The 22,459-nt window shown below is 42.9% G+C and overlaps 2 protein-coding genes across 2 annotated transcripts in view; one reads left to right on the top strand and one right to left on the bottom strand.

The window, feature by feature from the left end:
- Positions 1–7,094: 7,094 nt before the first annotated feature.
- LOC311226764 (E3 ubiquitin-protein ligase TRIM7) lies at positions 7,095–8,608 on the top strand (the record flags this gene model as incomplete). Its single annotated transcript, XM_084312172.1, has 2 exons — positions 7,095–8,388; positions 8,571–8,608. The coding sequence occupies 2 exons, from the start codon at positions 7,095–7,097 to the stop codon at positions 8,606–8,608; spliced, it is 1,332 nt and encodes a 443-aa protein (XP_084168298.1).
- A 608-nt stretch (positions 8,609–9,216) lies between these two features.
- The window catches only part of gmpr2 (guanosine monophosphate reductase 2), a 28,039-nt gene continuing 14,796 nt past the window's right edge, over positions 9,217–22,459 (bottom strand). The window contains exons 4-10 of the mRNA XM_084312947.1: positions 20,992–21,075; positions 20,523–20,696; positions 19,481–19,562; positions 14,865–14,971; positions 12,512–12,554; positions 11,523–11,682; positions 9,217–10,082 (exon numbers count right to left, since the gene is read on the bottom strand). Of these exons, the coding sequence (XP_084169073.1) occupies positions 9,893–10,082; positions 11,523–11,682; positions 12,512–12,554; positions 14,865–14,971; positions 19,481–19,562; positions 20,523–20,696; positions 20,992–21,075 (840 nt within the window). The 3' untranslated portion in view covers positions 9,217–9,892. The remainder of the gene's footprint in view (positions 10,083–11,522; positions 11,683–12,511; positions 12,555–14,864; positions 14,972–19,480; positions 19,563–20,522; positions 20,697–20,991; positions 21,076–22,459) is intronic.

Raw genomic sequence — 22,459 nt, 5'->3', positions numbered from 1 at the left:
TACCCCCCCCCCCCACCTCTCCTCTGTGGAGAGTACAAACTGTTTCAAAACAGTTTTAAACACAGAATTCTTACAATTAGTTATTATATCTGTTCGCTGTTATACTAAATATGTTCTTCATGTTCTAAGTGGTTGCCTAGTGGAGATTTAGGATTCACTGACTGTAGACTGTAAGAAAAAAAGCTGCAAGAAAACTAAATGTCTGGCATCTATGGTTTCCAAATACTGTCAAATTACAGTAAAATCAAATGCATTTACAGATTACAACCTTTATTTAATGGTTAATATTTTGATAAAAGGTAATTTACTGTATTTTTATAGCATTTACACTCTACACAGTAGGAAAACAAAATAATACCGGTTTTGACCAGCAGATGGCAGCGACGAGGCATCTCCATTGGGAGGGGGCGGGGCCGGGTGGGAGGGGGTGGGCTGAGGGGGCGGGGCCAGGAGAAGGGGCGGGGCTAAAACCTGCACGTTTTTTAAAAACCCAATGTTGACAGCTATGTATAGGAAGGAAGGCAGTACCATACGAGCCGCAAATTGAACATGCAGTGAGTCTGCGACAACAACCCAATAATAAACACTTGAAACAGCTATTACCAGACAATTACAACAGCAGTGGTGCCTGCTTCAAATGTCACGTATTATAGGCTATAAGCCTGTGTAGATATTCGGAATAATAAACATATACACCCTCTAGCAAAACATGACACAATGTGATCCTATCTCCGATAGAGCGGCTGGTCGCAGAGACGCGAGTTGAACGAACACATCGGGAGGAGAATGAATGAATGAATGAAAACTTTATTTAACAGATTGCAGAATGGGTACAATTATGGATGCACGATATTGATTTTTTGACACCGATACCGATACCGATAATTTTATGCTCCTCAAGCCGATACCGATAACCGATATTTATTGTATTATAATATTTTTTTTAACTGTATATATATATATATATATATATATATATATATATATATTGTTTAGTATTTATAAGCTCCGACGTCATCGGTACTGCTATCGGTACTCGAGAAATTATGGAGGTTTTTTTTGAGGAATTTAAACGTCGCAAACTAATCTTGTTGGCAGTTGTCTAATATCTCTCCTGCCTGTGTGTCTGCCTGCGCGGGGATCTCTGTGCTCTCTGCCTGCTGTGCTCTCTCCTCCTCCCACACACACACACACACTCACTCACTCACACACACACACACAGAGACGGGTGCTGCGCTGCCGAGTAGACAGCTCTGCTCTCATAATGGCGGATAGAACGAAATGTTCAAAAGTCTGGGTCTATTTTACTAAAGTCGACAAGACTTTACATTTGCCAGTAATGTATAAGCGCTGGTACTTGTCAATGTGGCTGGCGGGGAGATAACGTTAGCTCCGAGTAGAGTAATGGCTGACAATCCGGAGGTAAATAAACGAACGAGAGCTTCTGATTGGTGGTAAGAAGAAGAGGTGGGTGCAAGCCGTGGGACGTAATTGGCAGATCGACTGTCTGTCTCCGAATGTAACGTGACTACGTCACAGCCAAGACAGGGAGCGCTGGATTTGTGAAAAACTCCCTGTTCCTAAACCACACGCTATCAGTTTTACCACAGTACTGGCAAAACGGGAGGAGGCTATAATAAAAACAAGCGCCCTTCATCCAAATCCACCCACACCGGATTTCTTTTAACCAAAAAATGTATTATATGTTATCGGAGCTATCAATAACGTTATCGAGTTTATCGGGATGACGTCATAATTGCTGATATCGGCCCGATAATTATCGGCTCGATAATTATCGTGCATCCCTAGGTACAATACAGTACGGCTCAATACACACAATTGTTAAGGGAATGCAGACCAGAGAAAGACTTTTGTCTTAACAGATTGCAGAATGGGTACAATACAGTACGGCTCAATACACACAATTGTTAAGGGGATGCAGACCATCAGGTTCATTCATTCTCCTCCCGATGTGTTCGTTCAACTCTGATTGGCCAGGTAATTTCTGGTCATGTGACATGTATGCCCAATCGTGGGACCGCAAGTTTATACACTGGTTAAGCTTAGGCGCTCTTTCGAAGTTGGTTAAGGTTTGTCTTAGAGCATGGCGATAGAACGCCTGCCCTTCTTTCGACGGTTAAGCTTAGGCACTCTTTCAAAGTTGGTTAAGGTTAGAGTTTGTCTTAGAGCATGGCGATAGAACGCCAGGTGTTTGCAGGCTGTTAGACCCGGAAATCGGCGCAGAACTTGCTGTCCCACGATTGGCGCACATGTCACATGACCTGGCCAATCAGAGCGCAAAACTCGAACGCGGAAACAAACATTTGTTGTCGAAAGTATTCACGCCTCCCGCCATGTTGGCCACACACACGCACGCACCGCGCGCGCGCGCACACACACACACACACACACACTGTTCTCAGGTGGCACAGGTAAAAAAAACACTACGGGTCAAGCCCAGCCACATTTCATTTTGCGTGAAAGGCGAAAGCGGATCGCTCGAGTCGCTCCGACGTTTCTTTTCTTTTTTTTTTAAATCTAAAAACCAAACTATTTAGTCAGATAGCGATTGATTATGAAAGTATAAAGTGCAATTACAATTTCAATAACTTTCCAGCACTTATACCCAATTATAGCACATTTAAAACCTTGAAAACACCACGTTGAAATACAAGCATTTTCAAGGATTTCCAAATTCCAGCACCCGTATGACAGTGTACTTCGCCCACCACTCTGCATGGGATCTGCATTCTTTTTCTAAACTGATTGTAAAAACATTGCCGTATAGTTATCACAAAAATAGTGTCCTATACGGGTAACGTGGTAGCTGGTTGGTCATTAAAATCAATGGAGTCTACCTCGTGGTGGCAGTGTCGCCCTCAATTCCATTGGCAAGCTAGCTAATGACAATAGCATGATACAACATTATACACACCTGACCTGTCTCTGTAATTACTACAGTGCGTGGCATTCCAATAGTATTCCATTTTAAACCATGACAAATCTTTGCCTTCGCTTTACTTATAAGTTATAACTACTCACCAGTGTTGCGTACTACTACTAGTAATAATAACAAGCACTGCAGATGTTGACCGAACACTTCTTCTTCACTTCTGTTCTGCGTCGAACTTGAGCGTCGCCTCGTCACGTGCTCTCAGTGATTTCTCCCAGCATACAGCAAGCTAACATTATTTTAGTTAGAGAGTGATCTTAGTCTATTCTAATCTAATTTCAGAACCTGGCCTAGCTAGTATAGAATATGTAGGCTAGTTAGGATAATATAGTGTTAAAGGACACTATTTATTTGTTTTACTTGTTTAAATTAATTGTATCTGAGTTTGGTAAAGGTGCTAAGATGTTCAGTGGCAGGAATAAGCACCACGTAGACTCAGCCACATCCAAATAATGTGGAATTAAATGCATTCAGGCAATAATAGGAATTAAGTGTTCAATAATACATCCAAAGAGCTTTTAGAAAGGTGAGGAATAAAAGTATAGCTTTCTCCCCCCAAAACATTATTGAATAATTGTAAAACCTTTGGCAGGTCCAAAATGAATGTTGTTTACATGTTACCATGGAGGTTATTTGTGAACTTCTGTAATGGGTAAACAAAAAAACGAACCTTCTTACTGTCACGCAGTCTTCCTAATACACTAATTACTAACATACACTGTAGCACTCAGTCAAGTCTGAACACTTTGATGAACATTGTTATTCAGCTGATAAGAGTTGTACTTGTAGGCCTGACTTGTCGTACACAACTTGTAAGTTGCTTTGGATAAAAGCGTCAGATAAATGACTAAATGTAAACAGCAGCCTGTATGCTGGTAGGCCTGGTCTTGTATCGCTTCAGGCCAGGGGGGGGGGGCTTAATTCTAGTGCCAGGATTACAGTTATTGCATACATTGAATTCAGACCTTCTGCAAATACCTCAGAAATTATGCTTCAATTGTTTTGAGTGTATACCATAATAATAAACAGAGTCTGCCGAGTTATACAGTATATCTTTTCACTAGTTTCATGTAGGTCTCATCTAGAAATCCCCCCCCCCCCCCCCCCCCCCAGTCCAGATAGACTTTGTCTCCACCTGCTGGTACATGTACACCAATTGTCTGAATATATTTGTGCTATTAACTTGTGATCTTCAACAATTTGAATGAAGTAAAAAGTCAAAACAAATAAATATGAGATATTTTCTGGAATGATTGTTTTATTGAATCAATAAGACTGACGTGACATAGGCCCAAAAGTGCATTAAAACTGGATGTAACTAGCAGCCTGAATATTCTACAAAGTATTCAGTAGTGCTAACTAACTGTTACTTTCCCTGTGTGTGTGTATAACGTGTGCCTAACAGTGTTCCTTTGGATAGCTCGCCCAGTCTAACGACGAGGTGAGGTGCTACTCTTCCCCGGCTGCAGTATGGATTACTAACAATAACATTGAGCCCTTTTCCCTTTCTGGAGCGGTCCTTGAGTGGGACCAGTGGAGGTTGCCAGCAGGGGGCGGAGTGGCAGTGGTGGCAGGAGCAGCGGTGGAGAGAAGCAAGCAACGAGGAAGAGGGAGTTACCTGGAGGCAAAGGGAGCAGGAAGCTCTCTTCTGCGTTGGACTTGGCCGTGAACAGTCGCAGCCACAGCGGGTGTGTGCTTTGGAATAGCCTCGTTGAAGAAGTTAATGAAGGAGAGCCCCGTCGGAACAAGCGGCGGGTGATGAGAAATACTTGCTAGTGACGGGTTATCCTAGAAGTATCAGCGATAGTGTGTGAGTAAGAGAAACCGAACCGAAGGACTAACGTCTAGAGTTAACGAGACTAATGTTATCGGGTTATAGTAGTTACTGTGTGCGGTATAGTAGTATGCTGCTAGCGGCTCCGTCTGACTTGAGTAGACTACCGGGGCGCGCGGCGCTGAAGAGACCGGTGGTATAGCCAGCCACGTTGCGTTAGCAGTGTAACCGATATAGCAGGAGGGTGCGTCGAGACCCAAAGCTTAGCTGTGTTTAGGGTAGCCACAGTATTAGCTCGCGCGACAGAAGCAAGCCAGCAACAGCAGCGGTGGACGTTTCCCAGACGGTACAGAGGACGCCTCTTCCCACCAGCAGAGGACGCCATACAGCACGCTCCTCCAGCTAACCACTGCCTGCTGTTCGCCCAGCCTGCTGGCTGTGCTCGCGGGATCGCCGACGCCATCTTGTCACCCGGACGAGCGGTGACAAGGGTGGGTCCGCCATCTTGGCTAAGTACTAACGGTACCACGTGTATCAACAGCAACGTCCATTCAAGTGAACGCTAACAACCAGTGTCTAAGGGGTACCCCGTACAATTTAAGCCGGCTTAGGTTAGGTTTTCTTTTGGTAACGTGGGCCCACATTTACTTGGTTTTATTTTGGTATTTGGTTATTTGTTTATTTGATTATTTGGTTCTTGAATTCCCAATGTGTCTCCATTTTATGCCTGGGTTCCCCTAGTACAAGCGGGGTGTTTTAATGTATTGAGCACTCGGTGCCTATGGTGGGAAGAGCTTCCCTACATTATAATAACAAGAGCACCCAGTGCCATGTATTAATGAATAACAGTGTAATGGATAACATGCCCAGGCTTCTATATAAAGTAGACATAATTGGGATCATTGTGTGTGTCTGTTTCTTCAAGTTCCATTTGCTATTCTAACCCCTGGGTAAATATTGTGACTGCATAATTATTTAACCCTTACACCCCATTTACAGAATAGCATTTGAAGGGTCTATACAGGTGGTCAAGGAAGGGTACTGCTTAAAGGGAAGCCCAATAACACTATTGAACTGACAGTCACTGGGTGTGGGAGGGCTGTCGGAGGTACTGGGGGAAGTGAGGGTGTGTGGGGAGCTACTGCTGACCGCCTTGGAAGGCGAGGGAGACCAGAGTACCAGTCCCCAGGTTAGTAAATCCTGGGCCCCATCCACTCCAGCTGCAAGCCCTCCAGAACGACGTTCCGGGCCAAAGACGGGGGTACTTATAGGTCCAATACTATAGTATCCTACTACCCAGTGTCTGTGTACTACTACTCCCACAAGCAGGGATAATCCACCCTTCTACATAACATTTGAGGATAAGCAATATATTTCAAAAGGGATGTCTTCCCGAACACGCATGTCCTCACACTTAACTTGCTCTATTGTAAAAGCTTTGCCAAATGTGTTATATCAATGTTACTATATAAAACTACAGCTTAACTGCCTGTATACAGGTGCAGGTGGAGCAAAATGTATGAATGTTGACCTTGGCGTAAGTGGTACAAACACTTAGTCAAGGCTCTAATCAACATTCATTCATTTTATCCCTGTTATGAAGTAGATCTCATACATCCTCTCTTTGTCTTGTAATGATATAAGGAGAGGAAAAATGCAATTTCTCTCTCTCTACCTTTCTGCACTCCCCTAACACACCCTCCCATTTGAGCTCACTTTAAATATACCACAAGTATAACTAGTTGTACGTTACTAACTTTATGGATCCATGTTGTAATAAACGATCGTACTGAATTTATAGAATTGTCTCCTTTATATTTCTGATATTAATCTTTCTTATCAATAATTGATTGATTGAAAACTTTATTAACATATTGCAGAATGCAGGGTACAGTACAGCTCAATACATACAATTGTTAAGGGGATGCAGACCAGAGAAATACTTTCGTCTTGTTTACATCAGGGTCCCCCATTTTCAATTCATCATAACATATCATATAAGACACACACGACATACATTGACTCTCAGGACAACAAAGTGAATTCCATATTGATTTACATCCTTACAATACCGTAGCTACTACACCCACTTACTGTACGTCAAGGCTCTAATCAACATTCATTCACTATCCCCCCTTCCCCCCTCCCTCTCACTTGCGCGTCATTGTAACGGTTTGTTTCGTTTTCGAAGAAGTGAAAGTGCACTGGCGAGCGTGCGAGCGGGGCGGCAGAGCACGTGCAGTAAGACCAAAGAAGACACTCGAACCAGAAACGTACAAGTGTGAGAACTTGATTCGAATGCCTAAGAAAACTGACGGGAAAGCATTTTAAACGGAACAACTCCAGGATCCCCCAGCATTTGACATCATGTCTGACAGACAGCAAGCCGTTCTTTGTGACATGTGTACAGGTGATGACAGGAAGCCCGCTCGGAAGACGTGCATGAAGTGTGAGATCTCCATGTGTGTTCAGCACCTGCAGGTCCACCTGATCACCCCTGTGTTGCTACAGACCCACCCTCTGACTGAGCCCATGGCACCAGGAGATGCCGGCCTGGCTGGGGACACTAAATGCCCCCAACACGGTAAACTCCTGGAGTACTACTGCGTGGATGATCGGACCAGCGTGTGTGTGGCCTGTGCCATTGAAGACCGACACCGGCTGCACAATATGAAGACCCTCCCTGTGGCTCACAAAGAGCTTGTGGAAAAGATCAGTGCCGAGCAGAAGGCCTTCGTCAACATAGAGGGTGAGAGTGTGAGCTTGGAGAAATGGGAAAAGGTTGATAGGCAGAAGTTAGAACGCTCCGGTGTGCGTCTGATTGAGGCGGTGTCCTCCCTGCGTCACATCACTTTGACCAGCGTCCAGAGTTCCGTCTCTGGCCGCATGTTGTCCATTAAAACCAGCAAGGACAGCATGCAGGCAGCGCAGAAGGAGAATGACACCTTCCGTTTCCTGCAGATGTATTCCGGGGTGTATCAGGCGGTGGAAAAGGCCAAGGCTGTGGATCTGAGGAAGGGGTTAGAGCCTGGGGGCGAGCGGGACAAGCTGGTCCAGGAGTTGAGGCAGAGTGGAGACAAGATGGTGGCTCAAGCACACCAGTTATTGGGTTCATTGTTGATCCTGGTTGACCCAGAAAACCACCAGGAAACCTTTTCTACAAAAGAAGAGCTGACCTTTGACCCAAATACATTGGCCAGTGGCATGGCGCTGTCCAAAGATCACAGGAAGGTTTTCTATGGTTCTTGGTTCGGAAAATGCCAGGCCCATACTATTCTGCTCCAGGGGGCCCAGTCCAACTCCGGCTCTCATAGGTGGATGATCAGCCTCACCGAGCATTGTGATTGGACCATTGGTTTATGTGAAAAAGTAATTGCAAAAAGATTGAGTGACGGATACGTCTATGGACTGCGCTGCCAAGGTAACCAGCTCAGTTCTCTCACAACAGATTGTGAGGATTTAAAACAACAGGACTGGACTTATGGACAGCAGAAAACTGTGAAAAAATACACGGTTACCCCTCAGGTGATCAAAAATGGAGCAGAGAAAATGGCCAGACCACAAAAAGTAGAGGTGTTCTGGGATTTTGCCTCTTCCACACTGTCCTTCTTCAACAGGGGCACCCAGTACCAGAGAGCGGAAATACTCACAATAGAGATTGGTAACAATAGCTGGGAGCTATCTCCTTTTGTAAACCTGGGAGAGAAGAATGCTTTTTGGGGAATGGGAATACAAATACTAAGGAGAGTAGGAATGCAGTATCACATGTGCACATGTGGGCAGTCTCAATATCCCAAAGCACCAGAACATACTTTTCCTCAGACCATTTGTACCTGTGGACAGATAGTTGGCACACCCTGCACCATGGAGGTTCTTTGTGAACTTCTGTAATGGGTAAACAAAAAAACAAAAAACGAATGCAATCTTCCTAATATACTAACATACACCAACACTGTAGCACTCAAATCTGAACACTTTGATGAACATTGTTACTCAGCTGATAAGAGTTGTACTTGTACCCTTCTTACTGACTTGTCGTAAAAAACTTGTAAGTTGCTTTGGATAAAAGAGTCAGCTAAATTACTAAATGTAACAGCAGCCTGTATGCTGTAGGCCTGGTCTTGGATCACTTCAGGCCTTCTCTTTGCGAACTTTTTTTTTAAAAATTTTAGTGCCATGATTACAGTGATGTTGTCTATGCATAAATTGAATTCAGACCTTCTGCAAAGACCTCAGAAATGATGCTTCGTCGTTTTGAGTGTATACCATAATAATAAACAGAGTCTGCCAAGTTATACAGTATATCTTTTCACTACAGTCAACAGGATTCATGTAGGTCTCATCTAGAAATCCCCCCCCCCCCCCCCAGTCTCCACCTGCTGGTACATGTACACCAATTGTCTGAATATATTTGTGCTATTAACTTGTGATCTTCAACAATTTGAATGAAGTAAAAAGTAAAAACAAATAAATACGAGATATTTTCTGGAATGATTGTTTTATTGAATCAATAAGACTGACGTGACATAGGCCCAAAAGTGCATTAAAACCTGGATGTAACATCCGACAATAAGCAATAGATAGAAAATAGACCATCCTTCCATCCTCACACTTAAACCTGCTCTGCTGTAAGTGTTGCCATCATATAAATTACAACAGTCAGTTGTACTAATGTCACAATATAAAACAACACGGAACAACTAAAGAGATGCATTGTGACTGAAATGAAACCCATGGAAAATACTGAATGTATAAAGTCTTAACTGCCACAGATAAGTCAGAGGTATAAACAGCAGGGTTGGGTAGTAACATTATAACATGTAACTGGATGTTGTAACTGGAATGTTAAATAACATCTAAAATGCCTGAAGCTGCTCTCCATTTAAAGACTATCAGTAAAAAACTTGTTGACCTTGATAATTATTTTTAACTAAAGCGTGGTTTTTAAACTAACAAAACCTCACCGTCTGTCACCTACAGTACTATATATGTGGGAAAGTAGGATACCCAAAGTCAGCGTGTGTGAGTGTGTGTGTGTTTGCGTGCGTGCATGCGATTGACGTACAGACAGATCTATGTAACCTGATATATGCCCCCGTCGGCATCACAAACAGTACATCTCCCTATCTGAAGCCAGTAGGCCCCTGGAGCAGCCTGGGACTCTCCTAGCCGTCGTTGCCGAACACCGTATTGAGCTGTTGGGTGACCCGGATGAAAGTGGTCCTGCGGCTCAGCTCCTTCAGCTTAGCCGCCCCTACGTAGGTGCAGGTGGAGCGGACCCCACCCAGGACATCTCGCACAGTCACATCCACCGGGCCTTTGTAAAGAACTTCTACCGTCTTCCCCTCAGATGCTCTGGGTGGAGAGAGAGAGAGAGAGAGAGTGAGAGAGATGTTGGGAGAACAAAACACCAGTGATCGCTGGTAAACACGTTTTTTATTTACATTTAATTTAAAACCTTTATTTAAACTCGAAAGGCAATTGAGGTTTCTGTGCATGCATTAGGCTTAGGGAACAGCCGCACCGTTAGCGTCATTCACTGGAAGTAGGTGTGCCAGTGTAGCCTAGTTACCAACAGTCACGAAATACACTCCAAACACAACTCCAAAACTTTCCTGTAAACATGTTGTGACCCGTGTATTTACCACGTGGAGAAAAAAAAATAAATAAAGATTTGACATTTTCGTTTTCTATGGAGATACTATATACTCGGATTTTCTTTTGCCAAACCACTGCTGCTTGGGCGCAGTGATTTCATCACCTCAAAAGCCCAGTTTTCCCAAAAACAACAGGGCTCTTGAGGTGATGAAATCATTGCGCCCAGGCAGCAGTGGTTCGGCAAAAAAGATTTCCGAGTATACATCTGCTTAGAAAACGAAAATGTATTTTTTCTAGACGTTCACAGAAAGGTAAAGAAACGAACTATGTTCCATCTATTTTATGGCAATAACGTTCAGGTTTGTTCGACCCGTGAGACATAATCATGAAAAACAACATTGAAAAATGATTTCACGTCAGACGGGTCCAAGTTTGACAGGGGCTGGCGTGAGCTGGGAAGTGTCATTTTGTGAAATTCGAAAGCCCTGGGTCTCTTCTTTAAATTTAAATGTACCAAGGTATTTGTATTCTGAAACTCTCTCGATATCAGAACTGTTCAGAGTCGATATATGCAAGTCACTATAAACAATATTTTTGGTTTTGGAAAACAACATGAATTTAGTTTTACTGGCATTAAGCACCAATTTTAGACTAATAAGTGCATCTTGCAAGGCGTCAAAGGAGAGTTGTAAATATTTAGTGGCCAGTTGCACAGAATCAGCAGTACAATAGAGAACTGTGTCATCCGCGTAAAGGTGGCTTTGACAGCTGCTCAGAGATTAGACAATATTATTAATATAAATGGTAAATAAGACCGGGCCGAGGATTGATCCCTGTGGAACACCTTTTGTGATGGGTAGAAGCTCTGATTGGGCATTTCCCATTTTCACACACTGAAATCTTTCTGTTAAATAGTTTTGAAACCAACTGCAAGCACCTGTATCAAAGCAAACACTCTGCAATCTTTGTAATAGGAGAAGGTGGTCAACAGTATCAAACGCCTTCGACAAATCTACAAACACGCCCCCAGGGTGTTTCTCTCTCTGACCTGTACTCGGCCACGCCCCCAGGGTGTTTCTCTCTTTGACCTGTACTCGGCCACGCCCCCCTCTCTGACCTGTACTCAGCCATGCCCCCAGCGTGTTTCTCTCTCTGACCTGTACTCGGCCACGCCCCCAGCGTGTTTCTCTCTCTGACCTGTACTCGGCCACGCCCCCAGCGTGTTTCTTCATGGCGGTGTCGGAGCTCATGCCGTAGAACAGCTTGTACTTCTTGCCGTTCTTTTCGATGACCTCGCCCCCACTCTCTGAGTGGCCGGCCAGCATGCCGCCCAGCATCACAAAGTCCGCCCCCGCACCTGTCGGTCATGGAGAAACACAGGCCAATGAAACGCAGAGAAAGCAAGGGGATGTTTTTTTCGAGGAGGAGCCACTCGCTGTAATGTAATGGGTGGAAAGGAAGGATATTTGTTGTGTTTTGAATTAACCCTTTACCGGACACTTCTTGAAATACCTGGAAATTCACAATTTCAACTCTAGAATGTTATTTTGGTGCCATTTCTACATGGCAATACAGGGTACTACATGGCAATACATGGTACTACAGGGTACATGGCAATACAGGGTACTACATGGCACTACATCGTACTACAGGGCACTACAGGGTACTACATGGTAGAAGTAATACCCTAAGTGTGACTGACTAGATGCATCGGGCATATCGCATATGTCTAGAAATGGCCACTATGTCACTTCACCTGAAGGGGCATATGACCGTTTATGGCTTCACCACTTTTTAGCTAACAACAAATCCTGATTTCACTAATCCTATGCAAAAAACACCTATCCCATCCTTTACAATGATTGTTCAACTACAAACATTTGTAAATATTATCAATTCACCATGACTTGTTGAGGAAATAATGGATTTTGAAGAGTAGAAGCAGGTGAAAAGAAGGAAGTTGCAGATCCCCAGGGTCTATCTTGATTGGTCAGATGGGATGGTGACAATATCTGTGTCATAGCCTGACCTGTGCTGATTGGCTGGAAGAAGTTTTTTTTCATAGATTAAAGATCCCCCCCTCTCCCACCTGGCTAAATATATTGTATGGGGAAGTGGCCAAAAATGGTTACTTGGCCGGTAAAGGGTTAAGAGTGTAATTTGAAACATTAAAAAGAAAAACGTACCAAAGGCTTTTGACACGTCTCCTGGGCAGGTACATCCTCCATCCTGCACGAGAGAGAGAGAGAGGAAAATGGAGATTTTAAAAGACAATACGGATACCCTTAGTATATTCACACTCCTAACAAACACAAGGAGCACTCCTAACAAACACAAGGAGCACTCCTAACAAACACAAGGAGCACTCCTAACAAACACAAGGAGCACTCCTAACAAACACAAGGGCCCTCATTTTATCAATAATGCGTAGAAAGTGTTCCATTTTAGAATTTAGAATGTCTCTAAGCACAGAAAAAAAGGAACAGCTCCCTGCAGAGCGCACACTGTGACAAGTCTTCCAATAATAACGCAAGATAAACCATGCTGCATTAATTCGGAAAGACCTATTCCAAATGGTATTTATAGGGTTTGACAATAATTACACTCATGTCTCTATTTTACAATTAACTATAATTAATTATGAGTCATACCGAACACGTCTGTGTTGAAACTCTAATGCATGAAAGCTTATTCAATTCCGTCTGTTGCAGTTTTCCTATTCTACCGCTTGGTGCCATGTACGCACAATCTCAAGCACAAGTTCATATTGATAAATCCCACACTGCTTAGAAATTATCGTACGCACGGTTTACACACATCTGTGCGTATGCAGCATTGATAAATGAGGGCCAAGGAGCACTCCAAACAAACACAAGGAGCACTTCAAACAAACACAAGGAGCACTCCTAACACAAGAAGAACTCCTAACACAAGGAGAGTGGTGCGCTCAGCCGAGTGTACCACGGGTATTGCGCTACCTCCCCTGCAGGTTCTATACAACAAGAGGTGCAAATCCAGAGCCTGCAGAATAATGAAAGACCCCCACCACCCCAATAACAGCCTGTTCCAGCTGCTGAGGTCAGGCAGACGCCTGCGAACCCCAGCTACTAGGACGGAGAGGCTTAGGCTCAGCTTCTTCCCCCAGGCCATCAGAGCCTTGAACAATGAACATTGAGTGCCACAGAAACTGAACTATCCACACACAAGCACACACGAGCACACACACGACACGCACGCTGTGCACGCTCACACACTAGCAGCCACTTTAACACGAGCGGGCACACACTCATGCCGCACACACGCACACTTATGGCCAAGAGGAAAGGCCACTTTAAATTAGTATAACAACAGGAACAGTGTATTGCACTACTAAAGCTACCTAGCATGTCCCATATGCTCTGTAAATACTATGTACAGATACCGAGATGTCACACCATGTTACCCGTTTATTGCACAATGTTTATTGCACAATGTTGTTTTTTTATTGGATTCTATTATATGTTGTACCACTGTATTTTTATTGGATTCTATTATATGTTGTACCACTGTATTGCACATCGTCGCGGGCAAGACCACCCGCATTTATAATAATAATTTATAATTTAGGACCTGCTCCGAGGTCATCAATTGGCACACATGCGATGCATGCATGCAATTCGTATCTGCGATTAACCCATCCCGTCGTCCTTCCCCCCCAAGGGCAGCCGGGAGCAGACAGGCGTCAACGTGAGCCGCGCCAGGGGACCAATCCAAGTGCTCCTGTCCGTCTTCGTCAAGGACGCCACAGCGTTAGCAATCTTGTTGTTGTGCATGTTTTTCCATTGGGTTTATCTTATCGGGGGGAAACCCTTGCGAGCACGGGGAGAACATGCAAACTCCACACAGAAAGGCCTGGGAGATACCCCACCTGGGTAACTGGCATCATGGAAACCTGGTCCCCAAGGGGGAATCGAACCCTGGACCTTCTTGCTGTGAGGCGACAGTGTTAACCACTACACCACCGTGCCGCTTATTTCATTGTATACTTGTATGCCGTGACAATTAAAACTCTTGACTTGACTTGACTTCAAACAAACACAAGGAGCAGTCCAAACAAACACAAGGAGCAGTCCAAACAAACACAAGGAGCACTCCAAACAAACACAAGGAGCACTCCAAACAAACACAAGGAGCACTCCTAACAAACACAAGGAGCACTCCAAACAAACACAAGGAGCACTCCAAACAAACACAAGGAGCACTCCAAACAAACACAAGGAGCACTCCAAACAAACACAAGGAGCACTCCAAACAAACACAAGGAGCACTCCAAACAAACACAAGGAGCACTCCAAACAAACACAAGGAGCACTCCAAACAAACACAAGGAGCACTCCAAACAAACACAAGGAGCACTCCTCCTAACAAACACAAGGAGCAACACTTCACATTAAAAACAGACTGATGTGATAAAAACCTAAACACCTATAAACACAGTAGAAATTATTGCACGGAGACGTAAAGTAAAGGTGTACAAATTTAAAGAAGGAAGTCACTCACAGAGATGATGTGTCCGCCCAGGCCGTGAGCTGCGTCTGCACACTCGATCACAGCGCTCAGCTGGGGGTAGCCCACCCCGGTCTTCTTACGCGTGGTGCACACGGAGCCTGCGCAGAAAGACCACCGGTCAGATTAACTACATAATCCAACGCCATCCAATGTAAACATAATCCAACACCATTCCATGTGCATGTTACTCAAATCGCCATTAGAAAATGGAACGCATAAACACAATTGACCCATATTAAGCCCCGTCCTCTTTTTTGTATCCTCCCTTGGGAAGCAACCGTTGCGATCTGAGGATCAAGAAAAGAGGCGGGGCTTGAGATCGGGCACAGGGCTACGGCGCGTGAGCGGTGTGTACTGCCGTGTCGGTACGACTCAAGCGAAGAGGGTATTGAGATCACCTCGTCAACCAACTAGGGCTGACCTTCGAAGCTTTTTTTGGCAATCGAATTTTATCTTATGTTGTGGGACTTGGTAAACTTTGTTGTTTTTAAATGTGCTCTATAAATAAAGTGGATTGGATTAATTAATTAAGTAGCCCCTTTCGTGACTGTGACGCAGCCAACAAGGTTTCACTCAGCTGCCCTACCTGGGTGCAGTGGGGCTGCTCTCACAGCCAACGACATGACATAATTATGTTGCAACCTTCGTCTATCAAGCAAACAATTATATAAATATTTATATGTAGTTGATAAGAGACAAAGGCAGAATTCGACTTAATTAAGCACGTTTTATTAAGACATATTTTTATATGGGTCGGGACACTTTAAAAAAGCAGCACAATGAACACAAATCTGTCCAACATAGTCTTAAATAACAAACGGCATTGCTTCGCTTCTTCGTCGACATGTCTGCTGCACATGTCCTTGTTGTTTTCAACACAGATAATCTCCACGTGCTTGTTGTAGAGAAGTGGAGTCGAGGCGCGACTTACTTTCGTTTCATTGGAATGGAGGCGGGAAGGCACCGCTTACTTTCGTTTAATTGGAATGGCGCAAGATTTTGGAGGCACATTTTTTTTTTAATTTAAAATGATTATTATTATTATTTTTTTAAAACTTTGATTTTTAATGTTCGAAGCTTGTGCCATCGAACGAAGCTTCAAAGTATTTAAGACAGCCCTACAACCAACCCGTTTAAAATTCAATTTGTGGATTTGCATGCAGTATGAGGCCCTCATTGGTAAGCTACCTCCTTATACTACATCATTATTGGTAAGCTACCTCCTTATACTACATCATTATTGGTAAGCTACCTCCTTGTAACATCCTTATTGGAATGGAATTTTGGAACCTTTGGATGCAGTATGAGGCCCTCATTGGTAAGCTACCTCCTTATACTACATCATTATTGATAAGCTACCTCCTTATACTACATCATTATTGGCAAGCTACTTCCTTATACTAAATCATTATTGGTAAGCTACCTCCTTATACTACATCATTATTGGAATGGAATTCTGGAACTCGTTCTAGTGACTGGCTGGTCCTTAAGGTCCCCAGAGTTAGCTCTGAACAGGGTAAATATGCATTTTGCTATGATGCCCCTCTAGCTCATGGAATGAACTCCAACAGTCCTTAAAGCTTGAGATTCTGCCCTCAACTTTACATAAGGGGTATCATCTGCATGGCACATATAATATGGATGTTCTTCAAGGTACTTGAGTGTTCGGTCTGTGGGTTGGCGCGTGATGTCATATCCTGTTTACAATAGCCAGGATGAGCTCATATCCCAACTACCCAATCTATCAGATTATATTTCTTTAAATGTGCCTGCTGGCAGTAGGCTTAATGGAATGAATAATCAAATGAGATATAATATAATAATTATTTCAACTCTTTCCGAATAAGTAGATAAAAAAAGCCCAAAGAGTATTTAATTGCTATGAATTTTTCAAGCCGCGACCCCCGAAATAACGGTGTCAGAGAGCAGCGAACCCCACTATTATAGGAGGTGCATGGTTGAAACATGTTCGGACGCACTAATAAGCATTGGAGGCTATTAACAGTTCACTATTAATCAGATTTTAATCTGTTTCGGACATCGTCCATAAATGCATTGAATTGATTAACCTTTGGTTTATACCAGTCATGTTCATCACCCTCTTTTTCATCATCAAATAACAGTGGTTGAACAGATTGATGCATTTTCTCAAATTCATTCACTCCGGTTAACCAAATGCATCCACAGCAGAGAATATGAAACGGAGCCAAACGCCCGGTAGGCCTTCCACAATAATCTCGGATCCAAGTTTCATTCATTCAAAATATCCCAGCGGGATTCAGATTTGCAATGCTCCGTAGGGCTGACCTTCGAAGCTTCGGGGCCGAGCTACGATTTATTCGAAGCTATATATATATATATATTATTTATAATATCTTTTTTTTATTTTATTTTATTTTTTATGTTGTGGGACTTGTACAGCACTTTGGTAAACTTTGTTATTTTTAAATGTGCTCTATAAATAAAGTGGATTGGATTAATAAATTTAGTAGCCCCTTTCGTGACTGTGACGCAGCCAACAAGGTTTCACTCGGCTGCGCTGCCTGGGTGCAGTGGGGCTGCTCTCACAGCCAACGACATGACATTACATAATTATGTTGCAACCTTCGTCTATCAAGCAAACAATTATATTATATTTAATTTATAATTATATCAGACAATGCACCTACAAAAGCAGATGATTACAATTAAATTAGCCAACTTGGTAACACATTAGTCATAGCAGCATAGGCATAACCTTATTAATGTTTTGTGTGGCGTCGCCATCGTGTACAACGATACTTAAGTTTTTTTTTTTTTTTCTTCTGGCATATCTGGCATTCGGCTTTTTGGGCATTGTCTTTGCATATTTTAAAGTCTAACAACACGTCTGATGACTTCTTCGTCGACATGTCTGCTGCACATGTCCTTGTTGTTTTCAACACAGATCATCTCCACGTGCTTGTTGTAGAGAGGTGGAGTCGAGGCGCTGCTTACTTTCGTTTCATTGGAATGGAGGCGCAAGATTTGAGGCAAACAAAAATAAAATTTTTTATATATGACGTGCATTATTTAGGACAAAGTAAATCCATAGGCTGAATATGATTTATTATCAGCATTTTAGGTCTATTATTTTACATTTCAAAAGCATTTCTTTTACCAGTTTAATGTATTTTAATTATAGGCCTATTTCACAATTTTTTTTATTTTTTATTTTTTTTTATTGATCTCTTTCCCCCTCCTTTTTCCTCCGATTTTCTCCCATCCCAATGTTTAGTCGTTATGCCAATTCCCAATCCCCTTCCTGGTCGCTGCGCACTTACCCCCCACAGTCGGTCTGGGAGAGTGGAAGCTATCACGTGCTTCCTCCGACACACGTCTAGCCAATCAACCGCTTCTTTTCACCTGGCAGGGCGGACTCTCACTGAGAGGGTGTAACGTGTGGAAGGATCACACTACCCCCCTTAGATCCTATCCGCGCTGAGCAGGCGCCCCGACCGAACTGTAGGAGTAGCTGTTTACAACGACCCGGACCCACCCCGCCAGCTTTCCCACCCTCTAATACAGCCAATTGTATTAGTGTGAACGGCCAGCCAAGCTGGTGACAACGCCGGAGCTGTGAGCTGGATTCGAACAGGCGAATCCAGTGTCTCCGGTGTTGGTGACGAACGCAATCTCCGCTACGCCACCTGACCGCCCCCTATTTCACACATTCTATGAAATCAATACATTCTGGAAATCATCTCACGACCCCCCCCGTGGCTGCTCACGACCCCTCTAGAAAAACTAAGCACAAAAACATGATTCAGAATGGTATAACGGGATCTCTGGGGAAGGGAGCTGCCATTTTCTTTGCGAGGGAGTGGCCACCGTATCCATCTAACTCAAGTAAACCTGCTCTGGAGCAGGTTCTAATTTAGTGATTTAGCCAAACTTGCTTTGTGGAACTGAAAAGCCTGACTTATGTAAAGGTATCCTGCAAATTATCGGGCTAACTCAGTTAGCTACGTACGAGGAACAGGGCCCATGAATGATAGGTGGGAGAGGCCAATATTACCCAGGATAAAGAGGCATGTAAACGCCTTATCCCATAATACAGTTTTTTTTCAGTCTTTGTAAATTCCATTTCCACAGTAATACTTGCAATATTCTGCTGTTCCCTCATCATGTTTGCAGGAATATTATTAATAGGGATATGTAATTGCTAGGGGTGCGATCATTCACTCAGCTCATGCTTTGATGCACGATATTGGATTCACTATTCGATTAGAATCGTGATATGAAAAAAAAGAAAAGTGGGAAAGTCAAGCTGAGCAGCAAAGTGGCAGTGAAGAGGGTGAGTCGAGATCAGCTGGTCCTCTGCCTATGGGGGCGACAGTGGCTCAGGAGGTATAGCAGTCGTCTGGTAATACGGAGGTTCCCGGTTCGATTCCCGCTCCTCCCGGGCAGTGTGTTGAAATGTCCTTGAGCAAGACACTTAACCCCTAATTGCTCGCAATGTGCAGGTTGGCACCTTGCATGGTTGCCTCTGCCATCGGTGTGTGAATAATGTGAGTGAATGGGTAAAATGTGAAGAACAAATTGTAAAGCGCTTTGGATAAAAACGCTATATAAATGCAGCCATTTACCTGGTCCTATGCCGACTTTGATGATGTCTGCGCCGGCCAGGATCAACTCCTCCACCATCTCCCCCGTCACCACGTTTCCTGCCTGAGAGAGCAGAAAGACGAGACATGTCTCATCTTGCAGGTATGAATGGGCCTGTGGTTGTGTATATTGGAGTCCGTCTGTGTGTGTGTGTGTGTGTGCCTCTACATAAAGCCAGATAAGGAAACACAAAAATTATAGACCCATATAACTCTGTATGACAGCATGTAAAATAATGCTGTATATATATATATACATACAGGTGCAGCTCGATAAATTAGAATATCATGGAAAAGTTATTTTATTTCAGTAATTCAATTCAAAAAGCGAAACTCTCGTAGATTATAGATTCATTACACACAAAGTGAAATATTTCAAGCCTTAATTTGTTTTAATGTTGATGATTATGTCTTACAGCTCATGAAAGCCCAAAAGTCTGTATCACCAATAAAAAAAATAGATGCATTTTCTTTTGGATATAGAAATGTCGGCCTTCTGAAAAGTATGTTCATGCATGTTCACTCAGTACTTGGTTGGGGCTCCTTTTGCACAAATGACTGCATCAATACAGCTAAATATATAGACTTTTCCACGATATTCAAATTTATTGAGCTGCACCTGTATATATATACACTGTATATACACACACACATTTGTCTGTACATACCTGTATATAATCCTTTTATATATCTGTAGATACTATATCTATATCTTTACATATCCCTTACCTACTCTTACTAGTTACGCTGCTGGCCAGTATGACTTACTACCATAGTGTCTTTATACCTGTATCACTGTACATATTAATACTACAACTCTGTACATAGATCTGATTAGCACTACACACAGTAGTAGTAATCTATATATTCTATACCAAGTTTAATCACCTGTACATTTTATATTACTATTGTAGTTTACTGTGACATTTGCACTCTGGTCGGATGCCAAGCTTATTTTCGTTGTACTGTACTTGTGCTGTATGATGACAATACATTTGAATCTAATCTAATCGAAGCCACCAACCATTATGGTGTGCGTGGGGAACTTCTGCCTGACGTCTTTCACGAAGTGGACAAAGTGTTCAGAGTAGCCGTTGGCCACGTCCACACAGATGTATTTCAGCTGAGGCACCGCAGCGATGATCGAGGATATCCTGTCAAAGTCCCCGTCTCCTGTTCCCGTACTCACTGCCACACTCTGGGGGGGGGGGGATAGAGAGAGAGAGGGGATATAGAGAGAGGGGGGTAGAGAGAGAGAGGGAGATAGAGATAGGGGGAGAGAGGATAGAGAGGAGGGGGGAGAGAGGATAGAGAAGGGGGGGTAGAGAGAGAGGGGATAGAGGGAGAGGGGGGATAGAGAGAGATAGAGGGGATAGAGAGAGAGGGGGGTAGAGAGAGAGAGCGAGATAGTCATGTTACTTTGAAGACCACCATTGGCAAGATGATAAAAACTCAAATTCAACTCAAAAGTCACCATGAATGTACATATCTACCTCTATGCAGTCTGGATGCTTTGTGGCAAACTCCTTCCACTCATCCACAGAATAATGCTTGTGGACGGTGGTGAACAGAGTGAACTATGGGAGGAGAGAAAAAACAACAATGGACAGACTTTGTTGTAAATATTATAGTATACATAGTTACCATTACTGCAGTATAAAATGAACCATCAATATACAAAGTTGAAGTGTTACTGCAAAAGCAACAATACATTTTCATGCACACATTACAAATCAAAGAGAGGCCTACCTGGTACTACCCTAGCCCTTATTGGTAAACTACCTCCTTATAGGGAGGTGTAGTAGTTACGTCATTGCCGTTTTGTGTTCCACCCTCTGTCCAACGCAATGTATTTCCCCAATGTTGCCCATTTCTAAATCGCCTCGTTTAAAACAAATAAAGCATTAACATTGGCATGATGTACCTTTCTGTGCTTATTCATCCACAATCTATAGCTCAACATGAAAATATTCGCAATTAATCATAAAAAAAAATTAAATAAATAAAAAAAAAAAAAAAATTATTTCAACCAAACATTTTTAAACAATAATGTTAGTGATAGAAGGGAACTCATTTTGTGCAAAAATGTTAAGCTTTTCAATTTCCATGCGGCAGAATTGTTACAATAGCCGATAGTCAAAGTCCCCAAAGCAGGTCCTAAAATCATACATAAAAGAATCTATAAACATTTCTGTGATCATTCATTTATTCAAGACGTGCACAACATAAAGTGGGACAGTGTATTTGAGTGTATTCATACTGAAGAAGCCCTAGGAGAATTTATGAAGTTATTTTCCTCGGTCTGTGACAAGCATGTGCCCATAAAAAAACGTACTGTAAGATCTATCAAAGCACCTTGGCTAGACACTGACCTAAGGAGCAACATGAAAGAAAGAGATAAACTGAAAATAATCGCTCTAAATTCACGGAATTCAGAAGATTGGTTAGCATATCGCTCTTTAAGAAATAAAGTGACCAAATTAAATAAACTGAAAAAAAGGCTATACTACCAATCCAGAATTGAAGAAACAAAATATGATGGTAAAAAACTATGGAGTACTGTGAATCAAATCATGGGTAGAGACAAAATGGGTAAAATGCCATCATTTATTGAATCGGGGGATGGTTTCATTGATTGATTGATTGATTGAAAAGTTTATTAACAGATTGCAGAATGGGTACAGTACAGTACAGCTCAATACATACAATTGTTAAGAGGATGCAGACCTGAGAAAGACTTTTGTCTTGTTTCCATCAGGGTCCCCCATTTTCAATTCATCATATGACACACATGACATACAGATAGACAGTACTGCTACATCTATACATTTATGACATACCAGATTTTCAAATACAGTACCGTTTGTGATACTAAAAAAATCCAGAAGAAGAGTATATACATTTGACATAGAAACTGTGCATTGGGGGAGGTTGGGTAGGTGGGGTGGGGCTGTACATTGG

This window comes from Notolepis coatsorum, assembly GCF_963971535.1.
Source record: "Notolepis coatsorum genome assembly, chromosome: 4".
Taxonomy (NCBI): Eukaryota; Metazoa; Chordata; class Actinopteri; order Aulopiformes; family Paralepididae; genus Notolepis; species Notolepis coatsorum.
This window is presented reverse-complemented; position numbering and strand designations above follow the sequence as displayed.